General features: G+C 39.0%; 7 protein-coding genes across 7 annotated transcripts; 5 read left to right on the forward strand and 2 right to left on the reverse strand.

The window, feature by feature from the left end:
- Window positions 1-1774: 1774 nt before the first annotated feature.
- Window positions 1775-2589, forward strand: MELLADRAFT_124123 (uncharacterized protein; the record flags this gene model as incomplete). The annotated part of the gene is made up of 4 exons (XM_007410755.1): window positions 1775-1904; window positions 1973-2110; window positions 2195-2263; window positions 2390-2589. 4 exons carry the CDS (start codon window positions 1775-1777, stop codon window positions 2587-2589), a joined length of 537 nt encoding a protein of 178 aa, XP_007410817.1.
- Window positions 2590-2681: 92 nt separating this feature from the next.
- Window positions 2682-4536, reverse strand: MELLADRAFT_74936 (uncharacterized protein; the record flags this gene model as incomplete). Its single annotated transcript, XM_007410898.1, has 4 exons — window positions 2682-3128; window positions 3215-3993; window positions 4070-4265; window positions 4346-4536. The coding sequence occupies 4 exons, from the start codon at window positions 4467-4469 to the stop codon at window positions 2836-2838; spliced, it is 1392 nt and encodes a 463-aa protein (XP_007410960.1).
- A 1498-nt stretch (window positions 4537-6034) lies between these two features.
- MELLADRAFT_87644 (uncharacterized protein) lies at window positions 6035-6395 on the forward strand (the record flags this gene model as incomplete). The annotated part of the gene is made up of 2 exons (XM_007410756.1): window positions 6035-6233; window positions 6334-6395. 2 exons carry the CDS (start codon window positions 6035-6037, stop codon window positions 6393-6395), a joined length of 261 nt encoding a protein of 86 aa, XP_007410818.1.
- A 312-nt stretch (window positions 6396-6707) lies between these two features.
- On the reverse strand, window positions 6708-7918 carry MELLADRAFT_87645 (uncharacterized protein; the record flags this gene model as incomplete). Its single annotated transcript, XM_007410897.1, has 2 exons — window positions 6708-6715; window positions 6763-7918. The coding sequence occupies 2 exons, from the start codon at window positions 7916-7918 to the stop codon at window positions 6708-6710; spliced, it is 1164 nt and encodes a 387-aa protein (XP_007410959.1).
- A 258-nt stretch (window positions 7919-8176) lies between these two features.
- On the forward strand, window positions 8177-9786 carry MELLADRAFT_116696 (uncharacterized protein; the record flags this gene model as incomplete). Its single annotated transcript, XM_007410757.1, has 5 exons — window positions 8177-8265; window positions 8359-8401; window positions 8482-9206; window positions 9319-9407; window positions 9502-9786. 5 exons carry the CDS (start codon window positions 8263-8265, stop codon window positions 9605-9607), a joined length of 966 nt encoding a protein of 321 aa, XP_007410819.1.
- Window positions 9787-10589: 803 nt separating this feature from the next.
- Window positions 10590-11467, forward strand: MELLADRAFT_123865 (uncharacterized protein; the record flags this gene model as incomplete). Its single annotated transcript, XM_007410758.1, has 5 exons — window positions 10590-10746; window positions 10870-10938; window positions 11022-11138; window positions 11279-11338; window positions 11445-11467. The coding sequence occupies 5 exons, from the start codon at window positions 10590-10592 to the stop codon at window positions 11465-11467; spliced, it is 426 nt and encodes a 141-aa protein (XP_007410820.1).
- Window positions 11468-13060: 1593 nt separating this feature from the next.
- MELLADRAFT_63801 (uncharacterized protein) lies at window positions 13061-14002 on the forward strand (the record flags this gene model as incomplete). The annotated part of the gene is made up of 4 exons (XM_007410759.1): window positions 13061-13663; window positions 13740-13803; window positions 13833-13875; window positions 13948-14002. The coding sequence occupies 4 exons, from the start codon at window positions 13061-13063 to the stop codon at window positions 14000-14002; spliced, it is 765 nt and encodes a 254-aa protein (XP_007410821.1).
- Between the last annotated feature and the right edge of the window lie 10440 nt (window positions 14003-24442).

Consider the following 24442-nt stretch of genomic DNA (forward strand, 5'->3'; position numbering starts at 1 on the left):
GCACACACAAAAAGAAAGTCATAGAGGAATGATAGGAGTTTTAAACAGGTCTTTGGACCCAAAGACTTTCCCTTTGAACAGATCTTTGAATCCAAAGACTATCCCTTTGTCCAGGTGCTCAAAAAGCAAGCCCTTTTTGAGACAAATATGCAGGTCTGAGCTGCTTTGCGCACACTTAGTTCAACAAAACATTATTCTTTTTTTTCAAATCTTGTCTTGTGTGCACATTGACGTGCTGAGGTATTTTACACAGTGAGTGATTGGTAAATCACTTCAGTTGGCTTTGAAAGTAAGGCATAGACCAAAATATTCAGGGCTTTCAAAGACATATATCACCACTACCCCTTTCTTCCAGTGAGTCAATGGGCCGGCTTTTGAAAAAAGGAAAGTAGTAGGATCATTGCACCGCAAAACTAGTGTGCAAAGAAATCATCAACAAACACATTGTCACACAATTTTTGTTCAAGATGTAATGAATTGCAAGCAACAAGATATGAAAATAGTCAATCTAGATTTGGTAATACAGTATTTCTATCTGAATGACATAGACATATGATAGCTTAATATCTTCAAGCTATCATCTCCTTACAAAAAAATACTTGCAAAGAGTCATTAAAATGGGGAAGTGATGATTTAATGGCGGCAAAGATGAAGATTGAAGAAAGGTCACGTAGCACCTTTCTTGCCAGATATAACCGCCTGAAAGAAGACCTTGCCTTGCTGGTTTTTTATCCACAAGCTTGCTGAGAACTTCACCGAAGCCAAAAAATGAACAAAATCAAAATTTGTTCATTCTTTTTGTACCTCTTTGTGTGTGTGCAAGGAAATTTGCCACACCAAAACATGCATGGTAATAAGTGCCTATCCCCAAAGGCTCATGTTTAAGTGCCCTTATCTGGAATGTGTCAAGGCGAGAGAGAAATGACAAGGTGAGCTCTTTTTTGTCACTTACATGAAATGGTTGATAACTTGTAAGGAAAGTTGACCCTACATTTTTTTTGGTCAAAACATGGTTTCCTTCACAAGATTGATATCCAAACACGTGTAAAGAGAGATAAGAAAGTCCAATTCAACACAAGAAATCATCAATTTCCTCCACTGTGGAGCTTCAAGGATCTTGCTTACTTATCCGATTGGGCCCGTGTGCTGTCATACATACCAGACTTGTCGAAGAGATTTGTATATGAAAAGCAGACTCTCGGCCATCAAAATTTCATCAATTGTGCGGGGTTGAAGATGTCCCGTCAAGTACTTATCCCGAAAGGGCAGCGTGCCGTTATCTGGCACGTGTCCAAGCAGAGATGAACGTGAGCTGAGATCTTGTTTGTGACTCGCAGCCTGCAGGAAACTGGCTGATAACGTGTAAGGCAAGTTAACCCTACAATTTTTTTTTGCAAAAGATGGTTTTTTGCGCGGTCTTGTTCAAGGACAAATCAGCAAGCTTGAATATCCGTATAAATGAGACATGCACCGTAGCTTTTTTTGGAAGTCGCAGTCTGAAGGGATTCAGCGTAGGTACGCGCAACTTATCATCTCAAAACGTTGATGGATTGTTGAATGCACCGGTTGATCAAGTCTGAAGCATAGCTTCGACTCCTAATGCTTCTTCCCAGTATGAGGTTGAATGGTGAGCCACTTTGATCGCGAATATAAAAAGAAGACGTCCATTGGCTCATTATTGTCAGTCCTCATCTGATCCTCATCTGTGATCATTCCTTGTATATATTCTTTGGCAGCTACAAAAGATCTCATCATTACCTAGGCTAGGACAATCATGACCAGAATTTTGGGGCTATCAACTACAATCTTTGCTATTGTTTTCTTGGCATGTCCTTTTTTGACTTGGGCGCTCGACTGGGTCGACTACAACTTCGTGAAAGGTGAAGATTTAGGAATCGTTGCGCGTGAGCCGCTATTGCAATGAATGAACGATCGTGCTCCATACTCATAGCTCGACTACCTTTTCTTTTAGCATGGAGGCAAGACGAGATCGAAGCCTCGTTGATACAGTTTTTTACAAGCTTCGAACACGGCAAAAGAGAGGATGTACTCAGCCAGTTACATCCGAATGCCAAGATGTTCGTTCTGGAAAGCGATCTCGTGGGACAGGGTAACTCAAGTTCCAGTTGCAGTGTAAAATTATGGCGTAGAGTTTTCTGACGTCAACTTCGTAATCTTTGGCCATAATCTTCAGCTCAAATTGGCAAATTTATGAACAAACACCTAGATAAGGGATATACCTACCAAACCGTAATCAATAAATGTATGCTCCAGAGTTTCATTTGTGCCTTGGATCATCTACAATGCAGAAGCTACTTGCAGCGATTCTGACTTTTGTACCCACCTTCCTCATGCAAATACCTAAAATACAAAATACAACAAATTTTAGTGACGTGGCATCACTCCTGGGCAACCGAAGCTGAGGTTGAAATTGAAGGTCACATGAATTGCTACTGGGAGGAGGAGCAAGTGCGCAACATTCCCCTCCACCTGATAGTAACTCTTGCGAGAAATGAAGGCGCAATAAAGATCCGCAAATTGTTGGAAACAGACAGTAGGCTTGTGTTTGAGGATTCAGAAAGCGATTAGCGTATGTCGCGCCATTTGTAGTTTGACTTCCACTTATGTGTTTCATTTCTTATGGTCAAATATTTTGTTATGCCTTGCGGAGCAACTCGATTGTCGCAAAAAATACCTCAATTCCTGGTTTACTTAGTTCACAATCAAATCATTGCAATACATTACAAGGGCTATTGCTGTTCATCCCTCTAAAATCTCTCCCAAGTAATGAAATTCATGCAAATTTCAACCTCAGATTGATCCCAAAGCCCCATATCAATTAACTGAACTGATAGATAATTCACAATCTTCTCCACCAAATCCTAATAAATTTCCGTCTGAATTCCAACCAACACTTAAGATTTTCTTCTTCAATTTCTGTTCTCCACCCACATTAGGTTTTTGGATGGTATATAATGATTCTTTTATTGATCTTGTATCCCAAATTTTACAAGTTCCATCAAATGAACCTGATAAGATTTGTAATGAATGTGTATTTGAAGGATTTGATGAAATTGATGAAACTGGTGCTTGATGTCCGTAAAGAGTGAGTGAGACATTTTGAGATTCTTTCAGGTGTCATAACGTTTTTTTATTAGTTCGGTGCGCAAACCAAGATTAAAATAGCGAATAATTCGAAAAAAAGATCTCGTACCTTCTCTCACATCCCAGAAACATACTGTCCTGTCCATCCCTCCTGTGACTAACAAACCCTCACGTCCTTTACATTCATCGATATCCAACAAACATTTTTCAGGTCCTGCAACTTTACACCAGTCCTCAACACCCGTTTCGAGATCAAGTCGTTTAACAGAGTGATCGTGCGAGGCACTAAAAGCCTTATTATGATCGAAATGTGAGAAGAGCGCTCTTGCAACCTTAGCTTGATGAACGTTGATAACCTGGATGGGCTGCTTTGCGATCATCCGGGTATTAGTACCATCACGTTTCTTACGCTTCTTGCTAATCCGTGTTTCTTCACCAGCAGCAGCCCGTTCTAGTTCTTCTTGATCAAAGTCGACCACTTTATCATGCTCTTGACTTCCTAAGTCCCATAAGCCGATGATTCCATCCCAATCACCTGTGATTAAGCGACCAGCTTGAGTAGCATGAGAGCTAGCCTTGATTGTCGAGACAGGGGATTTGTGCAGGGCAAGGACATGAGTCGTAGTGGCTGTCTGTGAACCTTCTAGATCGAGTATCTGATCATCATGCGCTGGGTTCGAATCTAGCCTCCAAACTCGGATGACTCGGTCCATCCCACCACTCGCTAGATAATCCGACTTTTGGTTCTGGCCCGCCTGGTGGTAATTAGGGATCCAAGTGGTAGATAAAATTGGCTGATCGTGACCAGGGATGGTGAGGAAGGGTTTGGAAGAATCATTCGAAGAGAACAGTCGTAGGTTGGCATCATAACATGCGGTCAAGAATGTACTAACAAATCATAGTTCATCAGTATTTCCTCTCAATCGAATTGATATAATGTAAGAACATGATAAAAGTCACTCACCCTGTCCGAGAGACATCAAGGTGAGAAATCCAATCATCATGTTGAAAACTATTGACATATTTTGGCGGTAAGACACTCTCTAGGTATTCGATTTCCAAGATACTTTCAGTTGAGAGTCCACGAGAATCAATAAAGGTCTTAACAGATGTCCGTAGCAATTGGTCCTCGATTACAAAATCGAATGGAATAGGCTGAGCTATGCAAAACAGACATAATTAGAAACAAATCTCAGTACTTCATGGTGGTAGCTTTGAAGAGAAACTGATTGATACAGACAGTGCTCTAAAACTTTATTGATAAGTTCACTAAGTTGAAATCGTTTCCAATCTGATGGTACCATGTATTTTGCATTCGGAATTGCATATTGTTTTGATTTAGTGACTAATCGGACTGGGATCATCGTTGGAGCTGATGAGGTATCATTGGTTTGGACAACATCGTTTGAAGCTGAAGTTGAAGCTTGGTTCGTCTCAGTAGTGGTAGCCATGTTTGTGAAAAGAACCGGAATGCAATTCTTGAAGTTGGTTGAGGCAAATCGTAAATTTCCAACACTCGCTCCAATCATCTGGTCAACATGTGGGTCAAGCTGTGACAGGTATGGAAAGCACCGAGCCCGACAGCACTGTATAGCCCGCGGGTCTGACCCATCCTCACACACTCTCAGACCCGGTGCTCAAAAAGCTCTTCCAGAGTCTAGACTGCCAGTCCTCCCAGCTCCTCCCTCTTCTTGCCCACCACCAAGACCAGTTATGTTTTGTGAAGTGTCTTTCTACGCACTCAATTCTTTGTCCCACAACCAGTTCTTCCACAGCATGGCCCGTATTGCCTCCTCAACCTTTACTGTCTTACCCTAAAAGTCAGTGAAGTATGCAAATGGGGCTTTGGCCTTTGGCACAACGCAAGGGAATTTGTTAAGTTTGTGAAGTATGTCCACTTTTCCATTGTTGTGGAATTAGTCCGACTCCTACGGGCTTGGTAAATATGGACATCACTACAAAGGTGCTCACACTGCTTTTGAATGCTATACGTCTACTTAACGGACAAATACCTTTACGGATCCCATAAGCCTACCAAAGGGACTTGCGTAGTGAGATTCAGATGTGATGTGGAGCCTTTTTGTTGACAGAAATAGGGATTGGGGGTATTTGGGTAAAAAGAACTTACCTTGAAAACTTTTTAACAGAATAAATTTTGCTTTACCTGGAAGAAGATATCAATCACTTTCTACAGATGATTCCTTCTTCAACCAATCTTGAACCATCTCTTCTCTCGAGATATACATACGGCCTTGTTGAAAAGCCCATCATTGCTTGAAAACTGTCGTTGGTCTCAATCATTTCTTATTACAATTTATCATGGTTACATTTCACCAATACAAGCTTTCAACTCTATCAAAATACTTACCAGAGTTGCTTCAGGGAGCTCGGTTTCAAAGGCTTTAAGATTATGGTATCAATCAAATATAAATTTTATAGACTCAAATGATACATATCAGTCTATGATTTGTGGTTGGTGAACTGAGGTTCTGGGCTGTTCTGGGATTAATACTAACAGCCGAATTTACCATCAAGCGACCAGAGCTCTAGCGTAACACAAGGCCCTACTACTATTACCCTTTTATAGAAGTTAGACCAGAGCTTTTTTTTAATGTGCTTTTGATTTCACATATCGCATAACCAACTTTGTATGTCTAGACCATTTGAAGTCGAACTCCTTCACGTGAAAGAAAGAATCCAGTTTTGATTTCTAGAACTCTCGATGACGTCAGGTAAATGATGATGACGTCACGGTCAATTGACCATTAATAAAACTCACTTCAGCACTTCATACTCAACTTCTCTTCAAACCTCAACTCATCACACTAGCAACCCAAAAACCTTTTCAGAGTCAATCAAACAAGTAAGTAAGTAACTATCCTACCGCTTCCAAAGCTCTTACTCCATCTCTTACCTTGAATGCAACTTGATGGTAGAAACCTTCATCATGCAAACCACTTTTGAAGATCATAAACATTCTGCTTCTCAACACCACAAAGGTGAAGACCATAACATTACAAAAAAAGAATCAGAAAGATTATCAAAGAATGAAGAAAGACGTGAATTAGGTCAACCAACTGAAGGTGGATCTGCTGGTAGAGCTCAAGTGGCTAGTAAAGATCCTCAAGGTAAATCATTCAATCATTTTGGTATGATTTTTGATTGGGTTTTTGGTTTTCTGATATATGTTTATATCCCCTCTTTTGTTTCTGCTTTTTGTGCCTCAAGACTTTGACACCAAACGTGGTGGACAGGGTGATCATCTACCTAACACGAACCCTATCATTTAAGGTGATGACCAGATTGCAGAAGCTTTTCATTCCATCAGACTATGTATAGTCTTTAAAGCCCCATTTGTTCATTTTGTAAAAATCCTGCACGCTATCTCATATTGTACAATCTGAATATATATCATTTTACATTATAGAGCAAATTGTCTGAGCAGTCAACTCATAGGTACGTGTGATCATATGAAAAAAAGGTACAAGTCACATAAGTAGGTAAAACTTTGTTATGAAGATGTTTGAACGCATATAAAACTAGTAGCACATCCTGCAAAGATATTTACAAGTTTTTGATCCTTTGAAGCTCTCCAAATCACATTATGTGGCTTGATAAGTTCCAAATCATTGGTCAATGATGATAAACCTAGATTACCATGTTCATTCCATCCCCATCCATAAATAAGATCAGATCGAGCCGAAACCATCGCATGTTCAGAGCCGACTGCTAGTTTTATCGAGCTCGGTGATCCATTTAATTGGGTTTCTGAAAGTAAGATGTTTGGATCAAGAGACCCAAGTTGAGCTTGAGAGTTATTACCAAACCCTAAGAGTAAACATGAAGATGGCGGCTCGTTTCCTATTGCAGGTTGTTTTAAAAAGAAAGTGGTATTCCAACAACACTGGACGTCAAGTATGTGATCTTCTGATTCAAATTCTGGGATTTGGTTTTGTGAATATTTGTGATTACCAAGTGAGTAGATATGACCCGGGCAAGCGATCACCGTGTGTTCTTTACCAACGCCGATCTTGATTGAATCCGTATCTCGAGGTAGTTCAAATGAAAGATTGATACGCGTAGGTGGTAGTGTCTTAAAAGGTTTCTCTCTCGTCTCCGAGCTGCCCAATTGACCGTGCCGAGCTGCACCCCAACCAATTATCTCTACAGAGGTTGTATTTGAATCGAACGAGCGTATCGAGACAACCGCAATGACGTGCTTAGGTCCGCCGACTAGATTTGAGATCCTGAACGCGGATCGAGGAGGGATATTGAATTCGACAATGCTGGGATCTTCTAACCTAGTGACAGAGCCATTTTGAGTTCCTCTTAAACCGAAATCATTCGAACCGAATGAGACGAGTACGCTTGAATCATTTTCAGAACAACGATCTTTGATAGGATCAAGATTGACAAAACTAGTCTCCCAACTTGACCCAACAATTGTAGGCTGATAAGAAGAAAGAAGTTTTTCCCTAAGTTCAGGATCGATTGATTGAATTGATAAGATCAAGTTTTGATAGTCAATCTCTGTCAACCGCGTTTCAGTTGTCCTATCAGAATTAATTGGAAGTTGAAAATTAGTTCTATCCCCTGATCCAAGTATTTTTGGAAACCCATCAAGTTGATTTCTGATTAAGAAAATTGAATGACGAGCTCCTGCTGCAAAACTAAGGATTTCAGTTGAAGTTGACCATCGTTCGATTGAAGTAAATTCTTGTAAGTCTTCTGTATGTCCTGTGCCAAGTTGTCCATGTGAATTTGAGCCTGATGAGAATAATTCAATGTAATCTGATGTTACCTCGTTGAGCATTCATACGGTTTTTTCAATCGAAAAGATGAAAGCTTGAGGACGTTGTTGGGAATCGTTTTCGTTCTAATCCAAAAAGTCTTGATCAGGAATTGCAATGTCCCATAGATCCCGAAGGGGCGGTACTTGGGCCCATATCGGAGCCGGACTCATGATTACTACTACGCTCCCGCGATAGTAGATTGCGGCTGTTGATGATGCTTATAGCTGTGCTGAGCTTGCTCACTGCTGGACGTTCTTGCATTTTAAATATCGTCATCTCCACTCCAGAACAGAACATAACAAAACTCAGCAAACCAACACAATACCAACCCACATTCATCTCATCCGTTCAACCTTTTCAAAAAATGGTTGGTTGAAATCACTGATCTGTATCAAAACATAATGACCTAACTTGATGATGAACACCAAACTGAGTTATCATCAATTTGTGGATCTTTTAGGACTCAGATCAAACCTTTCATGCAAAGACATTGTTCTATCAAGGTGAGATATCATTCATATGACATAGTGCAAGCAAAATAGCGTAGTACCGGTTTCTGACGCTTCAATGCTTGGTCTTGCAGGTTCATATGCAGCTTGTCATGCGGCGATCGGTCAAATCGAAGAACCATCATTCCAATTGATCTTATTCTCAGCTCGATCATTGATAGCATTAAAGAAACCAAAAGAAGCCATTGAAATCTTAAAACCATATCATGCTGATCACCCAGCAGCCAAAGCTGTAACCTTACTAGCCAAATATCATTCTAAACCAAATCATAATCAAACAGAAAAAGAAAGTATTGGAGAAGAAGCCGAAGGATTAGCTGATGAAATCTTAGATGAAGATCATGATGGAATAGATTCAATCTTAAGAGTTACAATCGCAACCGTTTTACATTTAATTGACAATACAAATTTAGCTATCTTTTTATTAAAACAAGGTGTACAATTAAAATCATTAGAATCAGTTAGTTTATTGATTTATCTTTATTTAACTTCTAAAGTTAAACGACCCGATTTAGCTAGAATGTTATACAAATCTGTTAAAGGTTGGGCAGACGATGCTATCTTATTACAAATGACTGAAGCTTGGATTGGTACGGTGACTGGTTCTGGTGCCAATACTAATGGAAAAGAATCGGGTGGTTATCAATCTGCTTTTTATGTGTTTGATGAAATTTCTAGTTCTACTGGTTCGGATTCGGTTTCTGTTAATGTGGCTGGTTTGAATGGGAAAGCTGTCACACAACTCGCTATGGGTCACGTTGAAGAAGCACAAGCCAATCTAAGTGAAGCTTTGAAAGCAGTGAGTATCTTTTCGTCATTCCATTATCTTTTCATCTCATTTTCGGATTTTGGCTTGATGACCAAAATGATAGGACAAACTTGCTCACCCAACATTTTTTTGACGAAAACAGAACCCGAAAGATGAGACCACACTGGCCAACTCAATAGTAGCTAGTGGACATGCCGATAGTGCGGTATCAACCGCTGGAGAACATCTCGAGTAAGTCATACTCACTCTCTGAGATTCTTACATTCCTTATCATAATCTGAACCGAAATTCTCACACTATCATTCTATTGGCGTTTGTGTTTTAGGCAATTAAGGTCGATTAATCCTTCACATCCATTGGTTGTGGATCTTGATCGACAATTGGCTCTTTTTGATGAAGCTGCCAGTAAATTTGTTGCTTCTAAAGCTTAACTTGATTGATGGACTGAAATTTGGAGATTGGAAATGTATTAGTTTTGAATAAGAAGATTTGAGAGTAGGTATGGGGATTGAAAGGGTTTTGCTATATGATGAAGATATTGTGGAAGTCAAATTTACAATAAACACATGATTTCTCCTTGCAAAAGATTCACTACTTCAAGTTCTTCATTACATCTGAGTAAGACAGCATATCTTCCTGGCATGTATTTCATGGGGCATATTTCATTCAAATCAGATGATCATAACAAGATGATGATCCTGACTTCTCCACCCTTGCAGATATTTACACACAGTATGATCCCCAATCTCGGCTATATAAGCCTACGCAAAAAAAAGTGCCAGGAGGCTAGGTCTAACAATTTGCCTATTGTTAAAGGTAACATTTGAATCCAAAATACTGAAGTATCGAATACCAAAACACGAGTTTTCTTTTCTTTATCTAGCCTCGCTGGGTAAATATTACCAGGTTGCAACCTTGAGATAAAAAATAAAAAAATGAAAATGTGCGTATGATCAAACGTCCAAAATGTCTCGATCCTCCTTGAAGAAGACAATCAGAGAGAAATCTCATCGAAAATTGGGAAAAGCAGAGGTGATATGTGATGAAACAAATGAACATACATGACATGGCACTCAGAATGGCCGGAATAGGCCGGAATTCGACTTGCTCCCCCACAAAAATCCACGAAAGGTCGGGATTTGCGCCACTAACCTCCACAGGCGCTTTCCAGGGTGCTTTCATACATAGCTTACACATGAGCTTACATGCCCTTTTGGAAACCCTGTGGCTGTCTTTCAGAGAGTGGCTGACCAAGAAGCCGTGGTTAAACTTAGATCCTGTTGAATTGTGTGGCCATAAAAAGGCTGCTTTGCTAAAACGATTTTCTGCTTTTCCGCTCTCAACTTCAGAAGACTCCGAACTTTGATCAGCCCAACGACCTGTGAAACTGATTGACATCTTGTACTGTGAACTATGTCTGGGAAACGATCCATCCTCGTCTTGCATCTTTTGCTCGTCTTCCTGCTAGCCGGAGATCTTGGGTACCATATTTTTGTAGATGCTACTACTATAGATTGTAATTACGGTTGGACTGCTGCAGAACCCTCGCCTGAAGGGACAGTACCATACTGTTAGTCAGATATTTCGTCTCAGTCTCGGTTTTCACTCCTTTTTCTTTCAATCTTTAATTTCTAAGGACAATGTGAACTGACTCGACAGCTTAAACACCTTGCCGCGAAATCCACACTCCAAGCGTGTAGTACAACAGATGACAAAACTTACAGATGCAGCAAGTGTGGAAGGGATGATCATCGTTTACCCTGTGGGACAAAACTTTCTTATTTTCAATCAATGGGCAATGTAGACCGCTTACCTCTCTGTTTGATTTGATGGATCATCATACAGCCGCTAGGAACTGCGTTAGTGACGCAACCGGAAAAGTCATGAACAAGGGAGGATTATGGGCTTGCGACGTCGTACTCGACGTCTTTTCGGATTCTCGCAAAGACGGCAGACAACTCAGTTAGTCATTCTGCATGTTTCACCTTACAGATTTTGACTGCGTACATCTATTCGAGATATGTCGAGATGCCTTGAATGCTACGCGTTCAGTGTACTAATGTATCGAATCCTCCTTCATTCTCGAACCTTGAAAACAACAGTTTGCAATCAATCTGCAAGTACTGACACGTACTATTGCAAGTCTCGCAATTGGCCCCAACGTGAGTAAGAATTCTAGAGCTCCCTTTCGGTGAAGTATGATATTCACTCTTCACAAACTTACCCTTGCCATGATTGAAACTTGACGATGATTGTGATCACATCTAGAATGTCGGAAAGAGTCATGTTGACCCAGCACGGTATGTCGTGGATAATTCTAGAACTCTACGCAATTCTACAGAATCTGAAAACTTTCAGCGGAAAAGTACTCGGTGCCCAAGACTTCTTTGAAATAGATCCCTAACAAAAATAGAGGTGATGATATAATTAATAAATTGTGAAACTATGCAACATCAAGTTGTATATACAAAGTGAATATATACATGAATTGGTGCTACTAATTTTCTTGTCTTGACAACGTTCATCCTTTGAAAGATCGTAACATTTGTGATTTTCTCGACGCCATACAATATGAAGAATCCATGTCCGTTCCCGCGAATGTCCAGGTTGTAGAGAAAACTAATGTTGAACAGCTTGCTCAGAATGATCTTTGTGCCTCACATCGCCATGGATGGCGGTCGTTAAGTTTTGTCCTGCTCTGGGATGTCAGTACGTGTCCAATATTTTTCTATATGTATTCCTTTGGACACATTTTTGAATCATGGAAAACATGGTCACAATTGCAGGCTCAGGACTGCCCTGATTCTAGGAGAAGTGCTTCCCCGTCTATGGTTCTTGGTGGTCCTACCTCCCTCGGCCCCACCACTGGGGCGGAGCCCCCCCCAAGAAACCTAAAGTTTTCACAAATGAAGGCTTCAGGTTTGCATATGACAAAATGACAAATCTAGCAACACATAGACTAAATGTTATCTGTATCTTCATGATAAGTGAAATGAAAGTTGAGTTTACTATAATTGCTGAGAAGCCCGTCTCATAAGACCCTGTTGAGTAAGGAGTGAATTGAAAATGTCCACAAAGATGAGCATTTAAACAAAGAATAGTTCTATTCACGTTGTGTTTACGGGCTCAGTCCAATTTTCTGACAGGATGTTAGAATCCAGTCGTGGTTTGAGACCTGGTCAAAGTTGACATCCAGCACTCAAATGCTATGAATCACAGAGATATCACGTCATTCATGGCAAAATTCGGACAAAGTCACCCATTGACTATGGAAAAGCCAAGTTCCAAAGCAAGGCTTGAAAACTTGATGTCAACTATGTCCATGATGATATGGCGAAATCCCTGATCGGTCACTAATTCATCTTGCCATCTAACAAGAAGGTTATAAAGTACCACCAGCAGAGTATAAAGTGCAAAATGTTCAAATCAAGAGTCTACCAATTCAAAGTGCACACACAGTATCTTTAGCCGGTGTAGAGAAATTAACCAACAAGCTGAGAATGAAGGGCATTATCAAAGACTAGCTTCTGGCGCTCAGAAGCTACTCTTCAGTCCCAGTGTCGTGGATGAGGTCTTTGGCAGACGAGAATTATATCTACTCTGAAGCCGGCCATTTCTTGTGCCTTGCCGTCACAGAGTGGATAGGTCAAACAACAAGATGGCAGGAAAATTTCAAGGCACAAGATGATCACGGCGGCCATGGCCCTATATAGAGCTGACCGCTTCGTTTAAACTTTCTCTTTCTTTCTCTCCTCAGATCCATCACTTTGAACCAAATCCAAATTTCCTGTCACCCTCAACCTTCAAGGAATACCAGTCAAACTATTTGCTCTTCGCATCCCAAGATTAGAATCCTACATCTACACCCTCCAACTCACAACAACATGAACTCACACATGACATCATTTTCCGGCATCCCACAACGAGATGCGCAATCAAATTTGCCAGCACACCAAGGCACACCTATGCCGATGTCCTACTACGTTGAAGTCCTCCTCTCGCTCTCCAAGGTGCCAGTAAACCCTGCGACAGATTTCAAGTCCAATCTTACCGGCCGGCATCTAGACCCAATCTTACGTTCTAAAGACATTGCTTCATCGGACAAGTCATCGCATCAAACCACCAATGCTTCCACCGTCAGGAAACCAAGAACGAAGATCTCGTTGACTGAGTGTGCGAGGAAAATGGAGAGGTCATATCGGGGAATTGCTCATCACGCTACCGAAATATCAGACACGTTACGAGACCGGGATCCTAGCAGGGTACACAAACGAGAGCGTACCATCACAAGCACCAATACTCCGGAGCAGAAACTATCAAAGAAAAGGACAAGAGTTCAACCAGCTCGTGCTCCCCGTTCTGGCCACACATCCTCGCAATCTTATCCTCTTCCAACACTCGCTTCGGAGCCTTCACGACCAACATTGAAGCCTAAAATACGACTTTGTCTGGCAAACCAAATTAAGTATTGTAATTTAGTACTAAACGTAAGTGACTTCTCAAAGGGTATAAATTAATGATCTTTTATTCAATCGACTTATCTTACCTTGATGAATGTTTTAGGATCAGGATTTGAAAGAGAACGTTCCTTATGGTTCTTCGTTGGGTGTAGCTGAAGTGAGAAAAAGTAACTTCGTAGAAAAGAAATCTTTATAGTTTTAATGCGGTTGATCAACGATGAAAATGTTGTTCTTCATCGGTATGTCTATCATCAACTTTTCCTGTTCATGAACATGAATATTTTGAATTAACTTGAATGTGTATGATTTAGGACTTCATTAACAAACGATCACTTGCAGTCAATGAAAAGAACCAACTTCAACTAATCAAAATGAACCAACAAACTAAACAAAAAACAGTCAACCAAGTTTTTCTAATGAACAAAAACACACACTTCAAACAAACTTCCAATATGACTTATAACTTCTTATCACCACCAAAATAAGAAATCCAATTCAAAATCTGTTTCCTTTTTACTCTTTTCATCCCTATCGTCGATCCTCCAACTAAATCTTCTTTCCAATTTCTAATTAGTTTAAGTTGTCGTCCAATCCTTACTAGCAAAGAGGTTGTACTCGTATTTCAGTTGATCTACCTGATTTCTGATAATGAATATCTTGAACACAGACCCGTTGTACAGTTCCTAGTGCTCCATAGTCCATGAATTATGATCCAACGGAAAACATCGCCGCTTACTGCAAGGACATAGTCTGCCAAAGCACTGGAACAAGAGCTCAATATGCTTTTTTCGCCATGGTGGTCATCCATATTGAGAATAGGCTGTCAAGGAATTCAAAGCAAACTGAATATTAATAAAAAATTGCTGTCATTCACAAGAAGAGAAGTGAGCTGGCTTACCTTGAGGGTATAGGGGTCTAGTCTTTTGGACTCGGTATCAATAATAATATTGACCATATAATAAGGAACTGCTGTAGCAAAAAGTGCCCAACATTTTGAAAACTTTGGTCTCACACTCCAGTCTCTTCAAAATTGATTTTCAATTCTTTGGAAATATAAAAAACATGCCAGGAGTGTGCCTCCCTCAGGGTGAGATTTCAGGGACTTCCTCATTGTGACTTTTGAAAAATGCAAAAAACTCAAGTAAGATGTTCATTTGACTAAAGTTGATTTTGAGCATTTCTCTAACTTGCAAGTTGAACATTCCTGATACTAAAAAGCCTTTAAGTTGAACCCAAGAGAAATCATATATATTCTTCTTATGAAACCTCTGTATCTGCATTCAAACAAATTCAAATCATTTCAACTTTTTCTCACAAATCATGATTACCCAAAGGATTAAACCATTCATCTTACTCTGACATAAGCTATGAGTTTGACTGTCTTCTCATGTAACAAACCTTTTTGAACTCTTTATGTATGAAAGTGTCCAAGGATATATCTTGCACACACTGTTTGTGCATTCTGGATTTATTTTTGTATTCTGTTGTTCTCCAAAGTCACTACATTTCTTGCCTCTACATATGGTAATTGGTCACTGTCCAAGAGTTTATTGATGCTTATAAGACTCTGAAGTAGCTTCTCTTTAATTGAAATAATTATTTGCCTCAATGTGACTTTCTTGTGAGGTATGCGTTCCTTATGACACATTGTGATGACTATTTAGGTACATCACAATATCTCACCTCCTTTTGGTATTGATTTTCTAAATTCTTTTGAAGATGAAAACAGCCTTTTGGGAGAAGAAGTAAAACCAATTGAATTTGGATTGCAGACTTATGGTCAGAAAGCTTTGATCAAAGCATCAACATATGCGCAGCTCATCTCTCGCGAGCCTGTAGCAATGCAGAAAATGGAAGTTTGAGCCTGCAAATTTCAAGTCCAGAGTTGGATCCTGTTGAGATTGTGCTGTGTATCTCTACAAGCAAGGGGGGGCTTTTGGAAAATCTTTTTTCTATTGAAATCAACTGTAAGGTTTTTATAATACCGGCAAGGAGAATTTTACACTCAATGTTTTACACTCATTATTGAGTGTAAAATCCATGGAGTGTAAAATTACACATACAGGGGGGTGAAGTAAAATTTTACACTCAATAAGATTTTTTTAGGAGTGTAAATAATGGAATGTAAATGATTGAGTGTAAAAATCCACGTGACCGGGGCCTAAGTAGAATTTTACACCCGATTTTTTTACACTGAAGATTCAGTGTAAAAGGGATCAGTGCAAATATCCTCCTTAGGTCCCCAATCTTGAATTTTACACTTGAAAAGATTTACACTCAAAGTTGGATGTTTTCTTTCTGAGTGTGAATCCTCAAAATGACCCCATCAAGATTCAAATTTGCACTCCAAGGAAACCCCCTCCAATTGGCAACATTGCCTCAAAGTTTCCAATTGGAAAACCCTGCGCCCACTCCCAAGGTATAGCCTCCAGCTCAATCACCTCCACCACTATCGGACCTCCACCTTGAAAAGTTGATATCACCTGCCCAGATGACCTCACTCACCTAATACCACACTCAAAACTTTCAAAGGATCAATCCTTTTCCATTACAACTGACTACATCAGATTTTCAAAGCCATCATCCAACCAACCCATCTCAAAGCAACTCCATCAGGATCTTTGAAGTCATCATCCAATTGAAGGATCTTGATCTGACTGTATCACAAAACGCAGGATGAAAACTATCATCCTGTGTCAGCAACCCTCTGGTGTGTATGTCTACCCCCAACAAATGCCACCTCAAGGCTTTGGCCGCACTCCTTTCTTGTATTATCCAGCCAATTGGTCTCAGTGTTCACAAATCAAAGACTTCAAACTCATCGAAGAGATCTCTGTCCTCATTTCCCTCTTCTACAAATTGTTTAATCGTTACCAACTCTATCCCTATCAATTGCACCGTATATTGACCTTTACTCACATTAGTATCATGTCAGAAACCAATTCCAAGACTTCTGTAGACCTCCTTGGGACCCCTAAACCTGATCCTATGAGGCAGAACTCAACTCAGACTGCCTTGACATCACCAATGGATCCCGTTTGCAGTGACTATGCCGTCTCCTCCTCCTGATTCTAACCCTGAGAAACAGAAGAAGAAGCGCAATCAACCAAAGAAGACCGGCAAGAAATTCAAAATCCCTGTACTGGCTACTGCCAAACTCAAGAATTACATCAACCATGGGTCCAAATGTGATGGTCAAGGGTATCCAATGATCCACCCCAACAGAAAAACTGTCTATGTTCACAAGCCAGGATGGAGCAATCACATCACAAATTTCAGCCACATTGCCTTTCCTCACACTCAAAGGATCAGCGGTGCAAAGCATGGGCCTTGGAAGACCACTTGGTATACCTGCCTTGGGGTACTTCACTGTGACAACAACTTTTGCAACTACTTGGGCCTGCCACCCACTGGTGACGGGAAATCCGCCCAGCACATTGAAGAGTAAGGTGTTTTTTTTATTCCCACCGGTTCTCCTTATTAAGTTTGCTCATAGGCTATATATGTTCTACCTTACCTTGTTTGGTCATCCGGAATGTCCTGCTGTGGAATGCCCTGGCAAACACATCCGGACGCAATGCACTCAAACGCTGTAGAACTTATAACCCAACAAGGGTTATACAGAGCTGGAAGAGGATAATCTACTAATATAATGACTAGTAGAAGTTGTCTAAGGACTTCTCTTCTAAAACAACACAATCAGAAAGAGCTCTGTTGTATTGAGTACTGATAAGGCACCAGAGAAATGTATCTTCACACGTATTTTAACTTCAAAGCACACTTTGTATTACTATCAACACTGCTATAGTGTTATTCCCAATTGATAACTAAAGAAAATAAGCAATATCTGATTGATATTATTCCCAATAAGTCTTTATGACTATAATACTAAAGTAAATTTCTCTTTATAGCTGTAATAAAGGGCGTATTTAAGTGACCAGGTACTATTAAAATAAGTTTATGATGATAAACAAAATAATAATGGCGTAAATGATAAAGAAAAAAGGGGAACAACAGTCCCAAAACCCTCTCAAAGTATATATAACAATGTACTAGAACTTTTACAATGGTCAACAGCCTCAAAACCAATCAAATCCGCCCAAAATTCCCTAAAAAACCCTATGATGACGCAATGTAATGATTTTGTTACTAATAAATGATGTAATTTTCACAGCTAAAAGTGATCAATGACGCAATAATATGATGTACAGCACTTCTTATGATGAATACAGGTGATTTTTTCCTTGTAAACTAGCTGAAAACCAATTTTTGAGATTACAAATTTTTTCAGATGTGCTCCAATTTTTGATTACTAAAGTGCATCTTGTAGCCCACGTGTTACTGATCATTTCTGACACCTACATGACCTACTTCTGATGAGTGATGAGTAAGATATTGAGTTGTGAAGTTAAGGTTTTTGGTGTTACATGTGACTTGTGACTGTAAATTCGAGATTCACACCAATTCTTTATTTGCCTTATAACTTTTTACACAAACCTCCGTTACTAATGATTTAAAGTTTGTACATTATGTAATCCACTCTTGTGCGTTGAATGAGCCATCTACCAACCTATTCTGACGTCATTTGACATATGTAATTAGCTGAAAACCTCCATTTTCCACGAATTTCACCCATTTTCTTCACTTTTCACAGCTGCTACTCTCTTTTTCTTGCTCATGTAATATGACATCATCATCTATAACCTTAAAAATCCCGGAAAATCCTCTTGGCAACCTTAAATTCCATCACTACCACTATTACACAACCAAACTACACGTGTACCTCTTGTTTACCAACTTCGACAAAGTACCTTTTCCCTAATAACTTTTGTTTCTACTTATCAACCTTGAAGATTAAAATTGTCATAGTATAATATAACGTTGTTCTTTCATATTCTAACCTCATAATACCCATAACTTTCTTTTTACTAACCTAAAAACCATTTTCCAACCTATGTACCTATATTTTCGAATTTTTCTTATGTTTTTCTTTCTTTCTTTTTGTAATAAGTTTGTAAGTAAACTATAATGATCTTATGTATAATGTGAAATAAAAATGATGTAATGTTGACCTAATGACCAATACATAAGCCTACAAGAGCTTCAATTGATCAAAACCTCCATTTCGAATTTTCTTTCCTGCTGAAACCTGCTAATAAACTGGTAAACTGGTAATTGTGAATTTTTTAATTGATCCCATAAATTGATCACCACAACGCACTGTTGAGTTGATCTTGAGAAGGCTACTGGCTGGGCCGTCCTTTGCCACTCTGCAACTCACAACCACATATGGCCGACCTCCAAGAAAGCAGATCCTCTAGTGATGCTGGACCTCACCAAAGAGTTGGTGAAGAACCCAAAGGCCGGGCCTTTGGTGTTGAAGGTAAGTGAGGTGCTTACTCCTCATCACGGCGTTTCTGACTTTAGATGCCCTCTGCAGGTTGGCCAGGCTGTTGCTGGCCAATCAATAACGGCACCACCGGTCATTGACATCCACCGGGCTTTTGCAAACGCAGGACAACTCGGGTACTTAAGACGCAAAGTTCTGGTAGAGAAAGGCCTTATGCCAGAGAAAGAACGTCTGGGAGGGGGTGATTGGCTAATTATGGACCTCATGCAAAGGGGCAGGTAGGTCAGGTCCATTACGTCAAATTAAGGCCATCTCACATAACTGACATGTTTGATAATCTTTAACCTTGTTTTGGGTTGGTATCTAAATTCAGCAACGGACTCCGGTTGATCTTGACTGACCTTCTAGGCTCGGACGTACATATCAAGTTCCAATCCAAGTGAAGGTTTATGGGTTTAGTAGGGTTAGAATACAAAAGAGGAGCATTGTTTTAGCCAGCAAAAACTTTAATCTTGGTGGTTGATAAGAGAAAATAGAAGTTATTGAGGAAATGGGAAAAAGTCGAAGTTGGTAAACAAGGGTTTACAGGTAGTTTTACATATGTAACAGTGGTATTAGTAATGAATAAGGTTGCCAAGGGTGTTTTTAGGGATTTTCACGGTTGGAGATTACTTTTTAATGTTACAGAAGGAAAGAAAAGCTTAGTAACAGGTGTGTACAGTGAAGAAAATAGGTGAAAATAGTCAAAAATGAAGGTTTTCAGCTGATTACATGTGTCAAATGACGTCAGAACATGATGAGTAACAGTTCATTCGACGAAGTATCATCAAATTCATAATGTACAACCTTTAAATCATTAGTAACAGAGGTGTATGACAAAAGTTATAAGGGATCAAAGGATTTGATTACACATCAACAAGATCACAAATCATTAATAACAAGCAATTACATCATTGACATGCTGAATCATCATAAGATCAAATCAATATTTATTCTAGAACATTTAAAACACAGCATATACACAGCATATACACAGCATATACACAGCATTTGATCATAAGAATAGGAATTAGTCATCTCTACTGGTCAAATTAGTAATAAATCTTATCAGATGATGAATATAAGATCACATTACATCATAGTAATGATCATAATGGGTTGATGAGCTACTGATGGCTAAATTTAGGAATGTAGAAAGTGGTTGGATCATTAGATCAAAGCTGTTTACCAACATTTTAGTCATCTTTTGGTTTTTTAGATGGTAAAGAGGGTTTTTAAGAGCTGTTGACCACTCATTGATCTTTAATATAAACTTGTGTGCTTTGTGCGAAATTATGTTTCCTTTCTTCTTCATCTCTTGCAGAGCTTTAATTTTATTTATCATTATAAATTTATTATAGCAGTACTAGGTCACTCAAACCAGCCCTTCATCAGAGGAGAAATTTGTTTTATGTGCTTTATACAACACTGTCATTCTGGAATAATATCAAAAAGATATTGAGATTATTTTTCTACATTTTGACTCGACTGGAATAACACTAAAATTGTGTTGAGATTAATTAAATCAGGTGCTTTTCTCTTATCAAATCAGTTATATTTCTCTGGTGCCTTATCAGTACTCAAGTCAACAGTTTCTCTTTCTGATTGACTTGTTTTAGAAGAGCAGTCCTTAGAAAACTTCTACTAGTCATTTTATTAGTAGATTATCCTCTTCCAGCTCTGTATAACCCTTGTTGGGTTATAAGTTCTACACCGTCGCGATCAATATGGTAAAACTTACTCTGGAGGTTTCCTTTCTGACGTGACGTACCGGTTCTTCCACAACAGCTACCTCCTAACCACTTTGATGTACAGTGACCTCATGACTTGTTGGATTACCATCCGACTAACCTGGATGTGAGGTCTTGAGACTGCCCACTATTGGGCCTACTTCAAGACACTTCTGAGTCAAATCAAAGACACCAATCTGATGCATGACAAACAATCTACTGACTCAACAGGTTGTTGACTTCTCAACCGCCCAAAAGAAGGGTTTTATCAAAGCTTATATGGAGGTGTTCAAAGAAGCGGACCCTGGTAAGGTGTTGGATAAGCTTGAAGGCTGCCGAGAAAATTATTGGCAGTCAATCATTCACATTACAAAAAATTGCAACATTGTTGATGCAAGTCAAGTGGTAAGTTGATGACTTGTCTCACCTATCCTTTGATGACATCAAGTCTCACACACACCTGAGCACTTTTTGTCAGTTCTACTTTGAAAAGCTCGCTATGGACCTCCTTGAACCAGACAAGCCAGGTGGAATGACACTAGGAGATAAATTCAATCAGATAGGCCTCCCTTCCCCAAATCAAAGGCATGGCTTGACTGGTGGAACACAACCAACATTCACTCAATGCTCTTCTGCTCTTGCCCTTGCTTACCCCTTGATGATCCACCCATGGAAGGCAAACACAAAGCCAAATTGCCTGACACCACCAAAGGTCAGGAGTCAATGCATTGACAATACTAAATCATATTGTAAGTTTTTTTTCATTTGGTCCTGTACAAAAATATGTAACTGACAATCTGACCCCAACGGACAGATCGGACCATTGTTCCATTGTTCAAGGTTTGGTTCAGTTGCTTCTCTTTGTGGAATCCCTCAAAAAAGACTTCAACCAACTCTGTTGTGGTATTGCAGTGAAGTACGGCAGCAATTGGTAATCCATTGTGGAAACCATGGGATGGTCCAAAGAACACACCTGAAGACGCCCAGAAATCAATGACGCACGCCCTCCGGATACTACTGACAAACTCATTGGACCTAAGAAGTCAGGCCACCCAGCTGGTTTGACCAATGTCAACTGTGACCCATTGTCCTTGTACCAGTCTTATTGAGCAAGCAATGATCCTGGCAAGCAAAACTGCTGCTTGGAAACGCCGTTCATGGAATCCCTCTTGCTGGCCTTGTCACCAATGTGGATGGAGGGGTCCAATTAAGAAGAGTAAGGACATACTATCCAAACTAATTTGACAATTTTCTTCCAGGCTATCAGCTGAGATGCATTGGGGATCCGTCCTCAAGTCTGTGCTTTTGCGGGGTCTAAAGCTCTACAATCTGTGGTACAACAGCTCTCCCCTGATTCCTTTGTCACTGATATGTTCTGTTCCGCCAATGGCTTCATGGAATACTTGCTCTTTTTGAAATGTAATGAGTTGGAAGTCATGAAAGTAATACAAGGATTAGTCAAGCCAAAGTCTTGAAATTGGTTAAGGCTTTTGTTAGTTGTGAATGTTCATTAAGTGGTGTAATCAATGAAATAACCATCTTGTAAGTCATTTTTTCTTCACATTTATTAAAATGCAATTCTATTAATTTGAATTTCGATTCTTTTTTGGTTTAGTATTATGAGGTATTTGAAGATGAATAAAATGATTGAAGAAATTGGTAAACAGGAAAGTTGTGAATTGATTTTGGATCCACTTACCAAGAAATTCAAGATTTGTTTACAACAATGTGAAAGTTTGATTAAGATTTGATTAGAGTTCTTTCATTAGAACCAAAATTTTTTTTTAAAAGTAAGTTATCAAAATTAATTTCATTTCTTTAATTTCAAAAATAAATGAACATATTTAAAATTTTGAGTCTAGATTTTTGATCTTCTTCTGTTGAATTTTTTGATTTGTGTGTTTTTAAGACAACATGATTTAGGGCCCAGTACCACCACAGAAGAAGAAGAAGGAGAAGAAAGTCCACAAAACTTGAACTTATCACTCGGATTGATCAAACCCTTTACAATCTGGACTCATTCAATTACATCAGCAAGTACATTAATTCAAAAAAAATTGGAAATCAGTCAAGAATTATCTAATTTAACTTTGAATAAAATTATTTTGAAGAGTATTGGAATTAGATCTACAACTTAAATAAAGGTCAGTGATTAATGTTTGATGTTGAAAATTGTTGGGTTGATACACCCAAAAGGAAATTTGAAGGTTTGTGAAGTAAAAGATTATGTGATGCTATCTGTTCAAAATTGTTGGGTTGATACACTAAAATGACATTTAGAGGTCTGTTAAATGAAAGATTATTTGATGCTATCAAATGTGTATCTTTAGAAAATAGTTTGCACAATCCAGGTGAAAACAAATTGAATATTATTGAAGTTTGTTTTGATGAAGAAAAAAATTGAGGATCATGAAATTATGATAAAAGAGTGGGGATTGATGGGAATGGGTTGAATAAAGATGAAGTTGTACTATCTTAAGAAGAAGACCTGACTGTTGGGAATAATTGGAAAAACAAGATTGGTTTCTGAACATTGAAGTTTGTCTTTTGTAAAGTTTGAAAGAGTTTATTAACTTTTTGATTTCTGATTATGATGGGGTTCTTTCTGGTTTTGTAATCAAAAAGGCTTTCAGAATTATTTACCTGGGTCAAGGTAGAATAAGAAGAAGAAGAAGAAGAAAAGAAAAGTATTGAACCAAAAAATTGTAGATAAAAGTCTCAAATGTATTTTGGTGAAGTTACAACAAAACAAAGACAGACTCTCCATGGTTATTGTTGATTGTGAATGCAAAATGGTTTGACCCAAATGGTATGTACAAGTGGTGCCGGAAAAGATATATGACACGGTACACCACTTGTACACATTATTGTCTTTCCTCATAACAATATGATTTTATTGTACTGTTTTTGTAAGTTGTTTAGTTGAAATTTACAGTGTACGCTTGATCTTAGTGGGGATGTTAAGATTGAGAGCATTGCAAGGCACAAAGGGGTTTGTAGGCCCACAGAGACTGTCAGCCTTAGACTCTAAGTTGTGGCAGATGACTGGTAGTTCAAAGCTGAATAGTACTTACAAAATGTATTCTATCAAGTTTTAGACAATAAATATTGAAACTTGAGGGAGATTATTTTTCAATTCTTTGTAAGTAAGTAAAAGGATCTATAGTCATTACATGTTGTCTTAGGTGCGGGATGATTACCGCTGCCAGTAGCTTATCAAAGTGCAATCACGATGGTAGCCTTCTAAGGTGAATACAAAGGGATTTGTGGTTATTCCTTAGGTGACACTTTAGCATTGGTTTGATGAATTTATCATCAAAAGGAAAACAAGAGACTATCTACAATATCAATTCAGATAGTAAGGAAACCATCAGTTAATAAAGAGATAGTGACTCAGAGAAAAAAGGGTGTCCTTAATATGAACAAAGATGTGATAAAGGATTCTAAAAGATAAGAATTCTAAATAAGCCTTCTTTTGAATGAAAGATACACAAAACAGGATTTTGATGTAAAATACTAATTCAATGATGAGCTGCGGTAAAAGTGGTATGGTTAAGGTTGTCTTTAAAAGGGTTCTCCTTTTCTCGAGTTGCAGAAAAACACTGCTTATATATCATTGTGCATCTCTCTTTGTGATGTCATTTTAACACAGGGTTTTTGCCTGTGTTCATAATGGTATTTTGTAAC

Source organism: Melampsora larici-populina (genome assembly GCF_000204055.1).
Source record: "Melampsora larici-populina 98AG31 unplaced genomic scaffold MELLAscaffold_22, whole genome shotgun sequence".
Taxonomy (NCBI): Eukaryota; Fungi; Basidiomycota; class Pucciniomycetes; order Pucciniales; family Melampsoraceae; genus Melampsora; species Melampsora laricis-populina.